The 17,609-nt window shown below is 35.2% G+C and overlaps 1 protein-coding gene across 1 annotated transcript in view; it reads right to left on the bottom strand.

Moving 5' to 3' along the window:
- Positions 1-17,609, bottom strand: part of ERC2 (ELKS/RAB6-interacting/CAST family member 2) — a 297,125-nt gene that overhangs the window by 140,389 nt on the left and 139,127 nt on the right. The window contains exons 10-14 of the mRNA XM_053954051.1: positions 14,680-14,820; positions 13,997-14,137; positions 10,558-10,593; positions 5,470-5,499; positions 4,429-4,622 (exon numbers count right to left, since the gene is read on the bottom strand). Coding sequence (XP_053810026.1) covers positions 4,429-4,622; positions 5,470-5,499; positions 10,558-10,593; positions 13,997-14,137; positions 14,680-14,820 — 542 coding nt within the window. The remainder of the gene's footprint in view (positions 1-4,428; positions 4,623-5,469; positions 5,500-10,557; positions 10,594-13,996; positions 14,138-14,679; positions 14,821-17,609) is intronic.

Here is a 17,609-nt window from a genome sequence, read left to right as displayed (position 1 = left end):
AACTTGTTCAAAGATATTTAGAAGTTCACAAAGCACTGTAGCTAATAATCAAAGATGAAGATTTGGCACCCCACCCCTCCCACAAAATGCAGCCCCTTCCAATGCTGACAGCAAATTTTTAATTCAGTATGAATTAAAGAAGAGAATACTTCAGCCTGAAAATACTCTGATTTTTTATAACTCTATTTGTTAAAAAATACCTAACACACCCTTTTCAAAAATGTAAGGCCACAACAATCCCCACCCAGCTAGACTAGTCCTTAAATCAGTCTCTGACACACAGCATTTTGTTCATTTAGGAAAAGGAGCATATTTAACAGCCATAAAAGTACTTCTTTTTAAATGCAATTATTCCACGTGCTGATGTTTTTTTCTCTTGTGTAATGACTTGTCACTGCTGTGTAGACTTACCTTCATGAGAATTCAAATCCAAATCAATTCAGAGTGAATTAATTGTAGACTGAATACCCCAAGAGCTTGAATACACATCTATAGTGTTATAAACCCACTGCATATGAGAAGTAGATAACAAAAACAAAAAACAACTTCTTGCTTAAGAACAAACAGGTTTGTCTCATAGTTAGTAAAATATTTTTAAATGGACTTTTATATTGTTGCAATCTTTGCTGAGAAGCTACACCTAGCCAAGCAAATGACCAAGTATCTCACATACCACTGGAGAAACATGGATCCAAGATTTTGCAATCTTCACCACGTTGTCATCACTTTCTTTCTCTTTTCAGTCTAAATTTACCAATGGATATTTTATATTGTACTATGTGTCAGTGCTCTTTCACTGAAATCATTCTTCTTTCCCTACAGTGCTTACCCCTTCCCATATTAACACAGAACAAACATCCCTACAGAGCTTTGTTTTACCAGAGAAACAAACCACTGTTGCTTAGACTCCTTCTGTGTCATGAGCACTTCATTCCTTCTTACCAGCCCTCTCTGCACCTGTTGCCAGTTTTAATTCAACTTCCAGGCATATGACTGATGAGAAGTACACAGCACAGTTCCACACAGAGCCTTGCCAGCACCTAATGACATTAATACCTCCCTATCCTCACTGTAGATATTAATTCTGACATATCAGGATTCACTCCTCATTACTTAGATCTCTGCTTCATTATTTAGATGGCTCCTAATGACACAGCCATAAGCAAATTCACCCAATCTTTCTTTTCCTGAACTGTATCAAGGATTATCCTTAGTTTATGTCAGGCAGCCTAGCTGGTCCTAACTTCACAAACATGCATTTTATACCACTGTATTTCACTTCATTTTGTGATTCAAACTCTCTATCACATTTCATAAACATACTTCTCATTCTAACACTATTAATAAAAGCTTTAAACAATACACTCCTTCAATCCTGACAGTTCTGTTTCAGTTGCAGCTCCCTCTCCTTGGTGAGGCTCTTTGCATTAAAACTTGAGCTGATCACTACCTTATCCAGTTTCATTTACACTATTAAAAAAAAAAAATCTCACAAAAATAAAAACCAGAAAACCCTGAACCATATTTCCTTCATCAGGAAAACCAAAGAAAATCAGCAATGTAAATTTAACAAAAGCACATTATACATTAAATGTAATATCTTGCATTTGATTTTAAACTTTTTAATTATAAACAGATAAATTGTGAAAATTTTAATAAAAGTTATCAAATAGCTTAAGTATAGAAGAAGGAGTAGTTTCTCCTGTGTAGTAATAAGAAACTGTAAAATAAAAAGTTAATATAGGGAGAGTAATTAAAGAAACAGACCAACATGATTTCATACGAGCAATAATATTAATCTGAAGTGGTGACGCTCAGGAGTGTGATAGTTTCTGAGCCAAGAAAATCACATTAAAACCAAAAGAATTAACATTCATATGAAGACTTCATAATTATTAATAATGTTCATCTGCCAAGTAGCACACACTTATAAATTTAACTGTCCATATCTCAAAGCAGATATTTCTACCCTTGACTATTTGACACTTCATGTGTCAATACTTTCTGTCTAGTAGAACGTTAGTATTCATCTCCTTGTTTTAATTTTTGTTTGAATTTGTAAATGATAACTTTATTACAACCATTTTTACTTTTCAAACTTATTTATACAAGCACACCTCATTATGTTGAAGAATTCCTCAATAACAAATATTGTGAGGATACTACAGCTTGCAATATTCTAGATTATCACTTCCCCAGAAATTTATATTGAAGTATTTTGAAAATTTATGTTGTTGCAATTATCTTGCAATGTAAAGATGTTGGCATAGCAGTGAACGTGGATCCCAGCAAGCTGTGAATGAATAAATGCATTTTAATGTCACATTCATTTTCCTACAGGACCCCAGAGATGCCCTTGCATCTGAAGTTTGAGGAAATGTCAAATATATGCTAAAGGTCCATAGCAAAGTTTAACCACTCCCTCACATTCTAAGTACAGTACATTCTCTTCAAAAGTCTGTGTTCACTCAGCAGTACCACATTATTTTCTGAGAAGTTATTTTAGGGTCAACACCCTCATCAGCAATAACAGACTAGAAATAGGTGCTCCCAAACTTCACTGCTAAGCGTATAACAAATTTGAAAAGAAAATGAATACAAAAACAGAAAATTCTCACCCATTGCAGGATTCTCAGACAACAGGAACAGATTGGAGGCTGACAATACTGTACCAGTATTTCTGGACCCCTTAGTTCCTTGTATTTTTGTAATTGTTTTGTAATCAGTAATTCTCAATTCAAATTAATTTACTGCTCTCTATAAATTCTTTATCTCTTTTTACATTAAGTATTTAAATCAAATTAACATTTCCAGAAATTTGAGATCACAAGCTTCAGTACTTCAATCATGACCATCATGATCATCCTTTAATTTTGTCATCTTAATATTCAAATATTCAACTCATTCATGATTGCTATCTAATAAAGGTCTTAAGATTATCCTCTTGAACCCAAGATTACTGTGCCTACTAATGTGTCTGGTGTCACACAATAATTGAGTGTTACAGTGCAAGGAGGGGATCAGTTGCTGTTTACACCTGGTGGTCACACCTGGAGTTGCTGCATTACAAGTCTGGGTCTGTAATTGCCCCTGCACCACTGCATGGAAAAGGCAGCACTTTCTCATCCACACAAAACCTCTAACTGTGGTGTATTTTCCAATCTGCTGCTTTAGGATTTTGGAGAGTGTAAGCAGAGCTCACAGGCATGGTGCACAAAGTGACCACTCTTGATTATTCACTTCCTCTGGGACCTCCTTTACACATTAAAATAGATGCAAACACTTGAGTATTCTAAAGTTGATGTGCTGAGAGAGACAATTAAAGTTGTCCTTATGTAAATAATCAGCTCTATTTTAAATATAAATCTTCTCTCACTTTGAACTTGAGGTCCCCATTCTCATGACACTTAACCATTACTGAACTTCACCGAACATCTGCAAAGAGTAACAAGTTTTGGCAGCAGGTAGCTGTGAAGGCTGCTAAGTCATCCTCAGTAAAAGGTGCTCTATACAGGTTTCTTTTCATGCTGGCTGTTTTCTGCCCCCCAAGGTAACCAGCATTTCTGACACGTTCCTCTCTTTCATGGTTATGCTCCCTAATGGGTGCTTTGTCTTGACTGGAACTGTAGCAATCACAAAAATGAAATCACTTAAACTTCTTTTTTGGAACCATGAAACAGTTTCCTTCTGACTTGATCACAATCAAACAATTATATAAATTATTTGAAAACATAGAATTCCTTCTTTCATTCAAGCAAGAGTGTCTAATTAAAGGAAGAGAACAAAGAAAACAGATCAATCAAATAAATTGCAGGACCCCATACAGGAGAAGGTTCCAAGATCTATTTAATTATAAAGGGCATCAAACAAATCCCCAAACCCTCCTCTCTCCATTAGGGAAAGTCTCTACAATCTTCCCAGAAACAAGACAATCATTGCCTGGTCAACATCAGAAAATATTCTTTTGAAGCAAACAAAGACTATGGGAACACCAAAAAATAGTTACAACTATTATTAAATAGTCACGAGATGGGTCAGAAATACTTACCAATACTTTTCATGACCTCTGAGAATGACTGATGATGTTCACACTTGAAGAAACATGTGGGGGCAGGTTTGATTAACCAGTCACTAAAAAGACAGACTTGCTCCCCAATACGTTTTTTGGGGGAGTTGTTGTGCCTGTAAATTGCACATGCTATTTCCTGTACATGCTTGTTTTATGAAGAGTATTAAAAAATGGAAACCTTACATTTTTCTGAAGTCAGTTGACAGGAGATGCAGTTCTCAAGTAGCCCTTTTTTGTTCTTTTACAAAGCATAACAAATATTCTCTTAAAAAATATACTCCACTTGTAACTTCTCTGCTTCTGAAATGAAGATCAAGTAAGCAAAAATGCTACTCAATGTAAGACAATACAAAAATTACCTTTCTAACTCAGCAATTTTCTTATCTTTGTCATTCTTCTCATTCTCTACTTCCTTGAGTATTTCTAGAAGTCTGTCAACCTCAGCCTGAGCTTTGCCACATTCTTCTCTATAGTACGAGGCCTCCTTGTCAAGCTGTTTCATTCTGTCTGCAAATTCTGGATTCATCCGTGCCTCCTCTTCAGCTTCATGAGCCTTCAGAATCAATATTTCAAAAAAGATAAGGATGGCAATAACTTAAATAGTTTTAAGAGCTTTACTTCTCCAGTCTCAGAGTTCAAGTTTACATTAAAAAGGATTATGGGTATTCCTGTCTGATGCATTATAAAAAGAAACAAAAGTATCTACATAGTCAAATTCTGTTGTCCTGATAGGGGAGGGGATTTATTAAGGGGGTTTTTACATATTAAAGTGACCCCCCCTTTAAAGGTGTTTTTTCAAATTTAACAAAAACTCACCTTGAAATTCGTTAAATTCACATTAAGTTCAGTGTATTTTGAATATATAGGCAATTTCTTAACAAATCATGTCCTCTTTCCCTATATATAAACATGCACACTTTGTCCATGTATAAATATACAAACACAGATACATATATACATATAGTATATATCTATATCAACAGATGTCTCAAATGCAGTTTGATACAAAGAATTTAAAGGAAAGAAATTGTTTTTAATGCAGAGGTGATCTTAAAAGATGAACCAATAAACTAAGAAACTGCTTTCAGCAGACATCTTACCCAATAATCCTTTTTAGCCTATCATTAATACTTAACCTGAAACATCAGAGGAACAAGCCCATTGGTGAAAACAGCACAAACCTGGCAAACACATGCATGGATGGGTGGGAGTTTCACAGACAAGAGAGAAGGCAATGAAAACAACAACAGTGCAGAGCCCAGTCCAGCTCCCATCAAACCTAATGGCAAAAACCCCATTAACTTCAATGGGAGCCCGACCTGGCACCGAGTGCTTTCAACTGTTGGCTGCAATAATCACAGACAGATGGAAACAACGATGCACTGCAATGCTTAGCCTACCCCTTGCTTCCCATTATTCCTAATTGGCATCTTGAAAGAGCAGGCAAGGAAAAAAGAAGTAGTTTAAGGCAGTGCACATTAAACATAGAAAATTCAGGTAACATACAGGATTTTTTACAAAAATTCATGGTATTTCAAACTGAAGGTCCTCCAACTATCTTAGTACGCAGAGAAGACATGAACTTACTTATCCTTCTTAATTTCAGGGAATGGACAATGCAAGCAAGCAATGTAAGAAATGCAGATCAAAATGAAGCATGCATGTTTGGGAAAGAACTAATATAAACTACAGGTACTAGAAGGTATATATTCTTTGCAATGGTTAAAATTTTCTGTATAAATAAAGAACAAGTCTGAGTTTACTATAAATACAACAAAAAATTGAAATTAGTAGGGAAAAAACTTATGGGGTTTGCATGTAACATATCATTTAAGCATGAGGATAATTAGAAAAGGATAGTAGATTTGAAGTGTTATTTATCCTACTTGGAGGTTTTTATTCAGAAGAAATATTTCATCACCAAAAGAAGCCAAGGGAATGACATGAGGAGCCTAATAAACCTACTGACCTTGCTCTTCAAAATCTCTGCTTTGATACATGCTCCAGTCCTAAATTCCATGCAGATCTGAGACTTTTTAAACCCAGAACTCATTTCAAGGTAACATTCAAGGAGTATCTTGATTTTACTGTTTGAGATGTCAGCAACAGATTCCTTTCAGGCTCATAATCTTCCTTAATAATAAACTTGGATTTATTTTATACCAGTTGCTAATTGTATCAAGAAATTTACTTTCAGCTAGCATTGTCATTTTTGAAGTCAGTGTAATACTCAGACTCATGGGCAATTATCTGAGAAAACACTTTGATTGTCCATCAACTCTATTACAATATTATACACTTTTTTATCACTATGTAATTTTGCAAGGAATCATTTAATTCCATAGGTAAATTCACTCTAGAAAAAGAAATATAACCCAACTCCCACCTTCAAGATACTAAGAAACTTATGCAAAAAGCATATTGTTCCCTACTCTTCAGATTTCTCCTCCTCTCCCAAGGGTAAATCCAGAATTTCACAGTTCCTCTCTAAATGCTACTGCTCTTTTGTGTAACTCCCTGTCACCTTTCCATTCCTTCCCTTTACTTTGGTACAAAATTAATGACATACCAGCCTTGCTTCCATGGTTTCATAGACAGGAAAAATACTCACCTTCCTTCCTCTAACCAGTCTTCACTTCAGCATAAAGTAAGTCTCAGCTTCAGCCCAAATTTTTTTCCCCCCATGTACTTCTACACTTCTCTTATCCCAGAGCAAGAAGCAATGGAGATGAGGGAGAGAAACCTGTCTCTTTTTTATGTTTCATTGCCACACTGCACTTTCTACAAGGAAAATGCATAACTGGGCAAGAACATGATAGCATCACCAATGCAGAGGTGCCAAATGTTCTTTTACCATGGAGTATTCCTGTCACACAGCAGCTCAGAAATGTACTGAAAAAATTACCTCCTGCACAGCTGATAAGCAAATCACCACCTGAAATAATAAATCTATTCCTCACTTTAGCCCTTCAAATCATTGCTCAACAGCATGCTAAGGAAATCAACATTAAGGTGCAAAAATTTTCAGTTCTTGTGTTTTCTGTGGTACTCATGCTATTCCATATTTGTGGGATGTGGTTTTGGAAAATTCTGCAGCACAAACTGGGTCACTGCATTTCCCCATTATGAAGTGGAACTTCTAAGGTATGATTAAATGTGATTAAGCATCCAACCAATGTCACATATAAATCAATGTAAGCATTAAGTTACTACAAGGTTGGTATTAAAAAAAAAAAAAAAAATAACGATAAAGCCAGTATTGAAAACCACCAATTTAGCCAATTGCCTCTACTTTTCAAAGCACTTAGAGAATCTTTTTTGGACTATTGGCAGGAACCAGATTTCTACAAGTCTATTGTCCAAATGAAGAAAGAAAGTTAGTTAAAAAGGGAGAGCAAGAACAATAAACAATTTTTACAAAGAGCTTTCTGCAGGCAGTACTTTAACCTGCATTTCCCTTTAAGGGAATCTTCACGTTGTAAACAAAGCTGCTGATTCCAGAAAAGAGCAAAACACAATCCATCTGACATTGCCAGCACAAAGGCATAGAATTACTTATAAGCCTCCATTTTATTTTATGGCTTTGAAAGATGTGTTTGGATCTAAACTAGGCACCTTTCTGAATTTGTTGTGTACAAATCAGGGGTGATTTACTGACAGATGGAACTTGACTTTTGAGGTCAAACAGTAGGCCCAAAGGAGTTAAAGGGCTGCTCAGCTGATATTGACCCTGCTCCTGCCAGGACAGGGCAGATTTCTTTGGCTTTTTTTAGGCTGTAGACTGAACTGTTGGATCTAGTTCTAGACAGAAGCGGCATGAATCACATGAATCAGAAATTCCCTGCCTATTTCTCCTGTCCTCACCTTTTTCTGTTTAATTTCCGTCCCCTGTTTACTCCCGAAATTCTCTGTTACCTTGGAAAATACATCTTCTGCTTCTATGGGGTTTGGGTCCATGTAGGACTGGTCCATGTGTATTTTTCAGCTTTCTTAAATCTGTATCTGCAAATGATATCCCTTGTGTGTGCAGATTAGGTTAATTTCAAACTAACCCACCCACTTTATGATGCTTTTTTTCTCCCAATATTATGACTCTGATGTTGTATGTTATTTTTACAACTGAGTAAAAATAGCATATCACTCTACCATTAGAATGTCACAGATTTTTACATTAATTATCCATCTGTTCTGATCTCTGCTTCACAAGCACTGCAAATGGTTTAGAAGAAAAGTAACATTTCCTTATGTAAACCACAAATTTCCTATAGAAATATCATAACAGTGTGGCACAGACATGCAACATGAATTATTTAGGCTATTAAAGTCTTATGCTACAGTCATGCATGTATTATTCTACATAATAGGAATGGATGGATAGATAAGTATTTCATTTTTAAAGCTTCAGACAAACATACACAGAAATCAAGTGGGTACTTAAAATTAAAAAAAAAGAAAAGGAACAGCAGAATTTACATGCAAGATATTTATTACTTTCTAAGATCCTTCAAATTTTATTACTTTCAAGAATAATTGAAAAAAAAAAAAACATTGCTGTCACATGAATTGTCATCTCCTTAAAACTCAGGAGGTTTTCATTTAATTTTAGGGTCTGCTCTAAGTAATTTATAGTGTATTCTGCAAGTAGTTTAAATTTTAATCTGACATTTCTCTTATAGAAGATCTTGGAAAATTTAGTCTTTAATGTTCAGAAAAAGGTTCACATGAACTCCAAACTAGTACAGCATAATATTTTCATGACAGCACAAAGACAATAATTTCTTATAATCAATTTTGCACAAAATCTCATTGGGTATTTCAAAAAGTTCACCTTTAAAGCATAAAGAAATGTATGTCCAATTCTATTTAAAACTTAATTCTTATATATGTAGGAGAAGAAAGCAGGTGAGCAAGAGAAGTTTATTTTAAAAAATCATCTTGTAAGTATAGTACAATTGCCTGGTGCCAAAGGATCTTACACCCACTGCTTTGCAACTTCCAACAGGCTGTCCTTTTGAAAATTAACCACAGAAAGGCAGAAAAAACAGTTAAGAAAGGACTGACTTTGGAATACTGCACACAAACAGATTAGGAAGTAACAAATTAATTCTATACAGCAGAATCACTAATACTGAGCTAATGACTGGCCAGTATTTATGAAAACCAAGCTAAAAGCTAACAGAAAAAAAGACTCCAGTCTGAAAAGACACGCACAGGAGCAGTGCAAATGACGTGAATAGAAACATAACTACCACAGAAGTGACCCAAGATGATAGAGGAAAAAAGGAGTTTATCACTGGAGAAAGGGACAAGCTCTTTCTCCAGCTGTGCCAGAGGGTAGAGGTGATAATATCAGGTTTAATGCTATTGTACTGAAATTTAGGACCAAATTCTAAACACAGGTAACCAATAACTTTAAAAGCAAATACAGCACATTCTGTGGGACTCTCTTTTCCCATACAAAAGTCATGACACATCCATTACATGGTTGGCACTACAAAACCTAACCATAATAGATCCCAAAGCTGGAATCCTGGTCCACGAACACTCATGGCAAAGCTCCCATTGACTTCAGTGATGGCAATACTTCCTCTAATGTGTAGTATCACATTACTTAAGCTACAAACCCACTTCTTCTATATATACACTATCCAAATTACATAGTGATTCTGACTAGGATTACTATGTAAACTATAGCTTTTAAACTGCTCTTACAGTTACATCATTTTTCTGTCCGGTGATGCTCACAGCACATTAAATGTAACAGTCTCAGCCAAAAAGATGGAAACTCCTCTCTGCAGAGAAAAGGTTTGTTGCTGCTCTTCCTCAAATTGAAGGAGTCAAATTAAAAGAGATATTGTGCAACTAAAGCAGGAATTCATGAGAATGTTAATGCTAAACAAGCCACAGCAATACCGTGCTTTTTCAAAGACTGCCTTTTGCATTTATCATTTTATATTTCAGTATTTTCTTCACTTAAATACAAAGTTTCCACATTCCTAATGTGTATATGCTAAATGTATGCACTCTTTCATGAGTAGAACTGATCTATTTTAGTCATATGAACTTTGAAAATACTGCCAGTCATTTCCTAGATATTATTATTCATCTAATTAATTCTGTCACTGAAGATAAGCTGAATAAATCAGGAGTTATGTAAGTTTGAAGGATCAAATAAAGTACTATACAAGGAGGAATTAAAAAGCAAAGCAAAAGGCAAAAAAAATTCTGCATGCATTTTCTAATGGAGAAGTTGAGGACCTAAAGGACGTTTATTTTCTCAGAAACACAGTATGTACCTATTTAACACATGTCAGATTCTTAAAATGGCCTTCAAGTCCACAAAGTTCATTTATTTGGATACAATGGATACAGCAGAGTGAGCACCAGGGGTGTTCTGCAAAGCTCCACAGAGGAAGAGCACAAGACAGTAAGGGAATGGATCCTCATGCTTCCATATGTTACAGCGGGCATTTTAAAAATGAACTTACTGGATTGTACATCTGATTGAACAACTGCTCAGCTTGCTACATTGCAAAGTTGGTAAGGAGTGAGGCACAGATAGGAAAAGAAGGAAAGATCCAGGAAAACAGCATTAGCTCAACAAAACCAGTGCATTTGCACAGAAGAACATGTCATTAAAAAAAAAAAAAAAAAAAAAAAAAAGGAGAAATTTAAGATTCTAAACATTCCTTGGTGAAAGTGAGAGGCACTGGGGAAACATAAATGTTGACTTTGGCTCCTAAAAAAGAATAGCTGGAGTAAGAAACTTAAGGTTTGTGTTACTTTCCCTTTCTCAAGTTAAATAACCCATGAAATAAAGAGAGGTGTCCACTTTTGATGATACATTAAGTGCTGGTCTCAAGCAATGAATCACGAGAAGTGCTTTTGGCTGAGGCTGCAATTTATCACCAAAGTTTCAAAGACAGTAATAATAAAAGATTAATTAAATAGTATCATTAAATTTATTACTTTCCTTTTGTTTAATACAATACTGAATTTTCTATGCAGAATGACTTTCAAACAGTACAGCTTGGCAAATAGTACTTTAGCAACTGCAAATATGTCAGTAAGCAAGTAAATTTAAGATAATGAAAAACAACAAAGGGAGGAAAATCTGGAGTGGATAATAAAGATTATATATACATACATATATATAATAAAACACTTTGCTACCTATTAGGCAATTCCTGCTGTTCTTCCACGAGTAGCAATACAAAGTAACTCAACAAAAATCTATGGAATCTGGGGGAAAAAGCATTGACCATTCTCTGGTATTTAGAATTTTTTTTAAATTTTTTTTTTATGAATTTCAATCCATAGTATTTGTCACAAAATGTTCAATAAGTACATCTAGAATTTAAAACATTATTTTTTATACCAAAATATAGCAAAGTCACATGAATAATTACTTTGTACAAATATTCTCTTCATTATTTTTGAAATGTGCCTACTGTATAAAATCATGGGTTTAGGATCAGCATATTTTTTCTTGCAGAAATGCAAAAAGTCCAGCATTGCAGGACTGAAAAATATTTGGATCTAATCAGATCCAATAAAAACCATCTTTATTATCAATAAATTAATCCTACTGTCTCCAAAAAAAAAAAAAAGTAGGGAAAACTGGGGAAGAGAAACTCCAGAAGTTGCTTTGGTGTTTTTTATTTACAATTTTAGCTTGGACTTGCCCCTTGTGCACATTTTCCTTCAGACATAGCACTTACCACCATTAGTGCTCATGCAAAACTAACTCCCAGCAAGTGTGCACAGAATACTATCTTCATATTTCTTAGTTTAATTTGTTGAAACTTATAAATCAACATTGAACTATAATTATTTTACAGCAGCATAACAAAGTACCTCCTCCATGATATTTTTAGAGAGGAGTACTGTGGAAGCTACTTGGAACTTTTTCAAGGAGACAGCCCCTTGGAGTGGGTTTGGAAAGAGAAGTAAACTGTGCCAGATCCCTCTGCTCCTGCAGAGGTTGATGCTCACACGTGAGCACACTCATGGCACACGTGGGTTCATTTATGACCCTGTCGCTGTCCCCTCCTCCTCTGACCCAGACATGTGCAAGAGTGACCCAGGTTTCTGTTTCACTCACTTTCCTGAGGAGTGAGAACACGGTGCAGGTATTTTTCTGGGGACCAATTACTTTTAACGCAGGGTATTTACAGGTTTGAACATAAAGTATTTCATTAAAGAAAATGTGAATTGAAAATGACTGTTTGGAGTCTACTGTCATTAACAGTCACTGTTTCTATTCAATTAAGCATGCCCAGAAAGAAGGTTGTAACTGCATTTTATTGTGGAAATACCTGGTCTCCTACAAATGGTGGGTGAATTTCCATTGGGGCTTTATGCTGTATTTATGATATAATAAAACTATTATGTTTTCAACTTTCATTCAATAATTGTTTGTATTTATACACAAGAAACATGCTCCCTTTTTATAAAAAAGACATCCCAGACACCCTCTGACTTTTGTAAGTGCTTGTTTTTCCATGACTGTATGATGTGTTTATATGTACAGTCATAAATGATTGACTTAGGATTTCAAATCCTTCAAGAGGATTTTGATGAGGGTTTTTTAAGTGATCTGTGCTTCTAGGGTTCTTTTAACAATAATTTTTAAATGAGGAAAAAAGATATTTCAGATTGCAATGAAGTATCTGCTGAAGTGGAGTGCAAAGTAAACAAACATTTATTCTAACAAACTAAACGACTTCCAGATAAATCTTTCTTTTGGAGATTTTAATTTGACCATCGATAACATTTTTAAGGTATCAAACATTTAAGTTATTTGTGTTTCCATTTGTATATGTTTACTGAAAAAGCTTCCCTTCCTCTCAACTAAAGATCTAATGCAGGCATCTAACTGCATAGATTCATTCTGAATTAAGAAAGAATACAAGTATAAGGTTGACACGCTGGTATCCTTTATAATTTGCAATACCTTCTTCACAGGTCAGGCTATTGAAACAATGCTTAATCTGAGCAGGATCCTACTCAACCTGGGTAAAAAGAGTGTCAGAATATTATGCTAACAGTGATAATATTCACAGAACAAATATTAATTACCAGAAAATGAAAAACTATATCAATATTTAAAAAAAAAAACCAAAACAACACTTGATGTACACTTAGTCATGAATTGCAGAAGGCAAACGTAATGCCTGACCCCATCAAATACATAATGAGAACAATGAGAGCAGACATTACTACAACACAGAGAAAGGTCAAAGAAACAATGGTATCAAAACACTTGCAAATCATTTAAGCAAAATCTAGTTTATTGCAGCAATTTAAGTAAAACCATGTAATAAAATACAGGGTTTGTACGTTTTCCTTTAAATGCTTGCTTCCACTTCCTGCTGAATAGAAATACTGAATTGCCAGCTGATATAAACTTTTGATTATTTTGCTTAATTATCACAAATGTGTTTACCAACAAAGCCAAAAATACACCAAAATAAACCTAGCTATACCTTTCTTTTTAGAAGCTGATTTTTTTTTTTAATTAGGAATTACAGCATTTCTTAGACAAGCCTTTAATTTTTTTTTCTCATCCTGCAAACATTTCAATTTACTTCTAAAAGTGGTGTTAATTCACACGTACATAAATTGCTGGTTTGGTGATCCCTTTCTGCCCTTTTCCCTCCAATGTCCTGCTCTCAGTTCATCTACTTGTTGCAGCTTCTCAGAATTCCCTCACAGAGGTGCTGAGGACAATTTCTGAGGCTCACTAGTGGCTTTGGTACAAACCTCTTGAGAAAAAGCAGTACTTGATGCAAGCATCAGCAAACAGCATAAGATGGGTAGATTCTAAATTTACTCCAGAAGAGTAAATAAGCTCATCATTTCAAAATGAGGGTATGTGATGCTGATTTTTGTTTTGCTGATTGTTCGTTTGTAGATGGAACTTACCTTTTTCAACTGTGCTTCCAACTTACTACACTCTTCTTTCTTTTGTTCTATGGCTATTTCTAAAGATTTAAGTTTGGAGTCTCTTTTCAGCCCTGCTGATGCCAATGAAGATGCATGTTCTTTGAGATCGATTAAACTAGACTGGAAAATGACCAAGAGTAAAAAGTTAATTCCTAGTCACCAGGACACTAACTCATTGCCAACTTAGCAATCACTTGGATCCTGTTCCCCCTCCCCCAAAAAGAACTGACTCAAACATAAGCATTGATAGCAAAAGACACCATTTTGTGCATAAACTGGAACCACAGGAGCTGGCATGCAGTGAAACACAAACATTCATAATACACATGAGTTCATGTCAGATTCTGGAGGTACAAACACACTGAAAACTATTTCTCTAACTGACAAACAAAAACGGGAGCAGCAATGGAATAATCTGAGCCTAGTGGAAGCTTAGGTAAAGGACAAAGTAGAGATTGTGATGCACAACTATGTAAAAACTGAAGTAATATTTTATGTACAAATGAGGACTGTGAAGAATGCTTTAGAAAACAGCAGTTCTGAAGCAGAACCCTGAAGTGGCAGAATTTCAGTACTTGACATGATTCAAGAGTAATCCTAATGCTCTTTCTTTCATCATAATGACAGAGATAGAAGAGCAGAGTTTTTAAGAAAAGACTGACCTCTTTTTCTGTCAGTTCAGCTTGTAAAGCATTAACTTTCTCCTTCAGGTCCTTGTTTTCTTTTTTATAAGATTCAATTTCTTCAAGTCTTTCTCTGTCATCTCGATCCCTTTGCTCCTTCAGACGCTCTATTATTCTTTCCTAACAAGGGAAAGAATTGCAAAACAGAAAAGTTGGAAATAATTTTAAGAAAAGACAGCATTAAATTTGTTTGCATTATGTAGCACTTATTAAAAAAAAAACTGCAGAAGCAGAGGATGATTGTATATAGTATAAAAATTCAGTGCAAGATTTCTCTAGATTTCAAAATCATAAGATCAAGTTTTTAAATACTTGATAAGAATAACACAGTACATGAACTTCATTAAAGACCTATACTGATATGAGTATGTTTCATTTTGTGATAGATGTGGAAAGTTACTCACTTCAATAATATATTTCCTGTATTCATACATGATTGAAATCTTGAAAAAAGTTCAAAAAAGCCATGAGTAGTTTCCTCAGAGGCCATGACCAGTTTACTCAACTTCAATTTTGTTATTACTCTACAGTGCTTGCAATAAGATGTCAACGTTCCAGATCTAATCAGCCACTTGCTAACTATCAGTAACTTACAGTTTATATGTATTATATTTTGAGATGTCAAAAAACAGTTGTCCAAGACAGAGAAAAAGTACCCTGATACAAATTAAGAAACCCAAAGAAGACTTTTCTCTGTAACCCTACAGACATTTAAACTCAGCCACGTTTCTGCATATTTTGCTGATTTCCAATAACTATTTCAAGGTTTGCTGACTATCACCAGTCATTGATTGGGTGATTAATTCAAAGGGTGAAATGGAAAAAGCAGACACAGCAGTATGGTTTTGTTAAGCTCTGATTATATTCTACAAAATCACATTTCATCAATACTTGAAGGATGCAAATACTAATCAGAGAGAAATACTTAGGGTACAATGAAAGAACCACTAGAACTGCATTTCAACTGGAAGCAGGTCTTTAAGCAGAGTATCAGGAGAACTACTGGTATTGTTTGAGTGGTGGCAGTCAGGGGGGCAGTAGAAGCAACATCATTTAGGTCCTGCACTCGGGTCAGGGCAATCCCAGGCTGGGCAGAGAACACACAGAGCAGCCCAGAGGAGGAGAACCTGGTTGTGCACAGTGACAAAAAGCTCAACATGACTCAGCCATGAGCACTCAGAGCCCAGAACACCACCTGTGTTCCTGGGCTGCAGCCAAAGCCGCGTGGCCAGCGGGTCAGGGGAGGTGACTCTGCACCTCTGTCCTGCCCTGCTGACACCCACCTGGGGAAGAACTGCATCCAGCTCTGGGGCCCCCACACAAGGACAGAGCTGTGCTGGAGAGGGTCCCCAGGAGGGCCAGGGAGATCTAAGGGCTGAAACAACCTGGAAGGTTGTTTGGAAGGTGTCCCTGCCCACAGCAAGGGGGTTGGAACTAGGTGATGATTTTAACATCCTTCCAATCCAAACTTAGGATACTAAATAACTTCAGGTTTGTTCCTAATAAAAAAAACAGTGCAAATTCTTACTACCTTGAATATTAATATTTAAGATGCCAGCCTCCATAAAGTAGAATAGTTTAATAACCATAAACATTCAGATTCCACCTGGTTATATTCAGACTTAATTTTTTAACAATTTCTTCTTGAAGATTTATTTACCCAAATGATTTTTTTCATCTACAACAACAAATTAAACATAGCACTATTTCAACTTTTTAATGAACAGTATATTTTTTTCTCAGTCAATCACAAAAGAAGACTAATTTATCTGTCAGCTGCATAAGGCTAAATGTCAAAATCGTGTTAAAAGGCCTTAATAAACCATGTTTTGCTTGATTAACAGCTAACTTGCAGAAATCCCAACAATGTGTTCTTGTTTCAGTCTTGTTTGCGTTGGGCAGCTTTCCTTATGCACTAATCTGGGACCTCACAGGTCTAATCTATTTGCACTTTATCACAGAAGCAGGAACTGAATTGCCCCAGCATATAGCTCCATTATCAGACATACTCCATTGCTTATCTGCTGTATGCTGCTGCAGTAGGACCAACTTTATAAATATCAGCTTCATGAAAGCAACCTCTTGAGCTGCTTTGGGCCAGTCCAAGAGCTGAGATATTCTTTGAAAAGTTTCTTGTTATAACATCAAGGCAGCTGATAGCACTTTTGCATAGTCTGATTTTCAAACCTTTATTTCTTTTTTAATTGCAATGTAATCCTTATTATTGTTGTTACAAATTTTCAATGCTTAGAAGAGGCTCTGAAATTAGGAATAAATAGTTGAATGAATGTTTTGCAGCTTAGTTCCAAAATTAACTCAAATGCGACTGAAGTTGATTTCTTTCTGACTCCTGACAAGAAGACAAATCCCACCAGCAATATCATCGGAAAAATTATAAGATTAAAAGAAGGAAAATTTGACATTGTTTTATTATGTCTACATCAATTTCTCATTTAGTGCTCCCAAGATACCTAATCACTAAATACAAAAGAAAATCAAGAGACAGATACTCCGAAAAATCTATTTTCATAAAGAATAAGGAGACACGTTTTTTAATTCAGAGCCAAAATCTTAATCTGTGTATTTTCAAGAAAAATGCAGGAAAACATTTGAGTTTTGGAGTTTAAAAATAGCTTTATAACTCATTAATATCATATGAACATGTTTTAATTTGTTTTTTTCTTCCTATAGAAGCTAAGAACAGCAATTCAATCAGATTCCAGTAAACTGTGGTTAGCTAAACTGCTATGAATAAATTTTATTTCTGTTTTAAAAGAGCTTCCCATGACAGTCTTGAAGAATTTTATTCATTATTTTTAAACTAAAATTCTAAAAACTATTGAATGGGCAAAGAATTAATATAATGCAAAATCAGCCTAATCTCAGAGTATAAACAAAAAAAATTATAG

Source organism: Vidua chalybeata, chromosome 12, assembly GCF_026979565.1.
Source record: "Vidua chalybeata isolate OUT-0048 chromosome 12, bVidCha1 merged haplotype, whole genome shotgun sequence".
Classification (NCBI taxonomy): Eukaryota; Metazoa; Chordata; class Aves; order Passeriformes; family Viduidae; genus Vidua; species Vidua chalybeata.
Note: the sequence above shows the minus strand (reverse complement) of the source record. Positions and strands in the feature narration are given on the sequence as shown.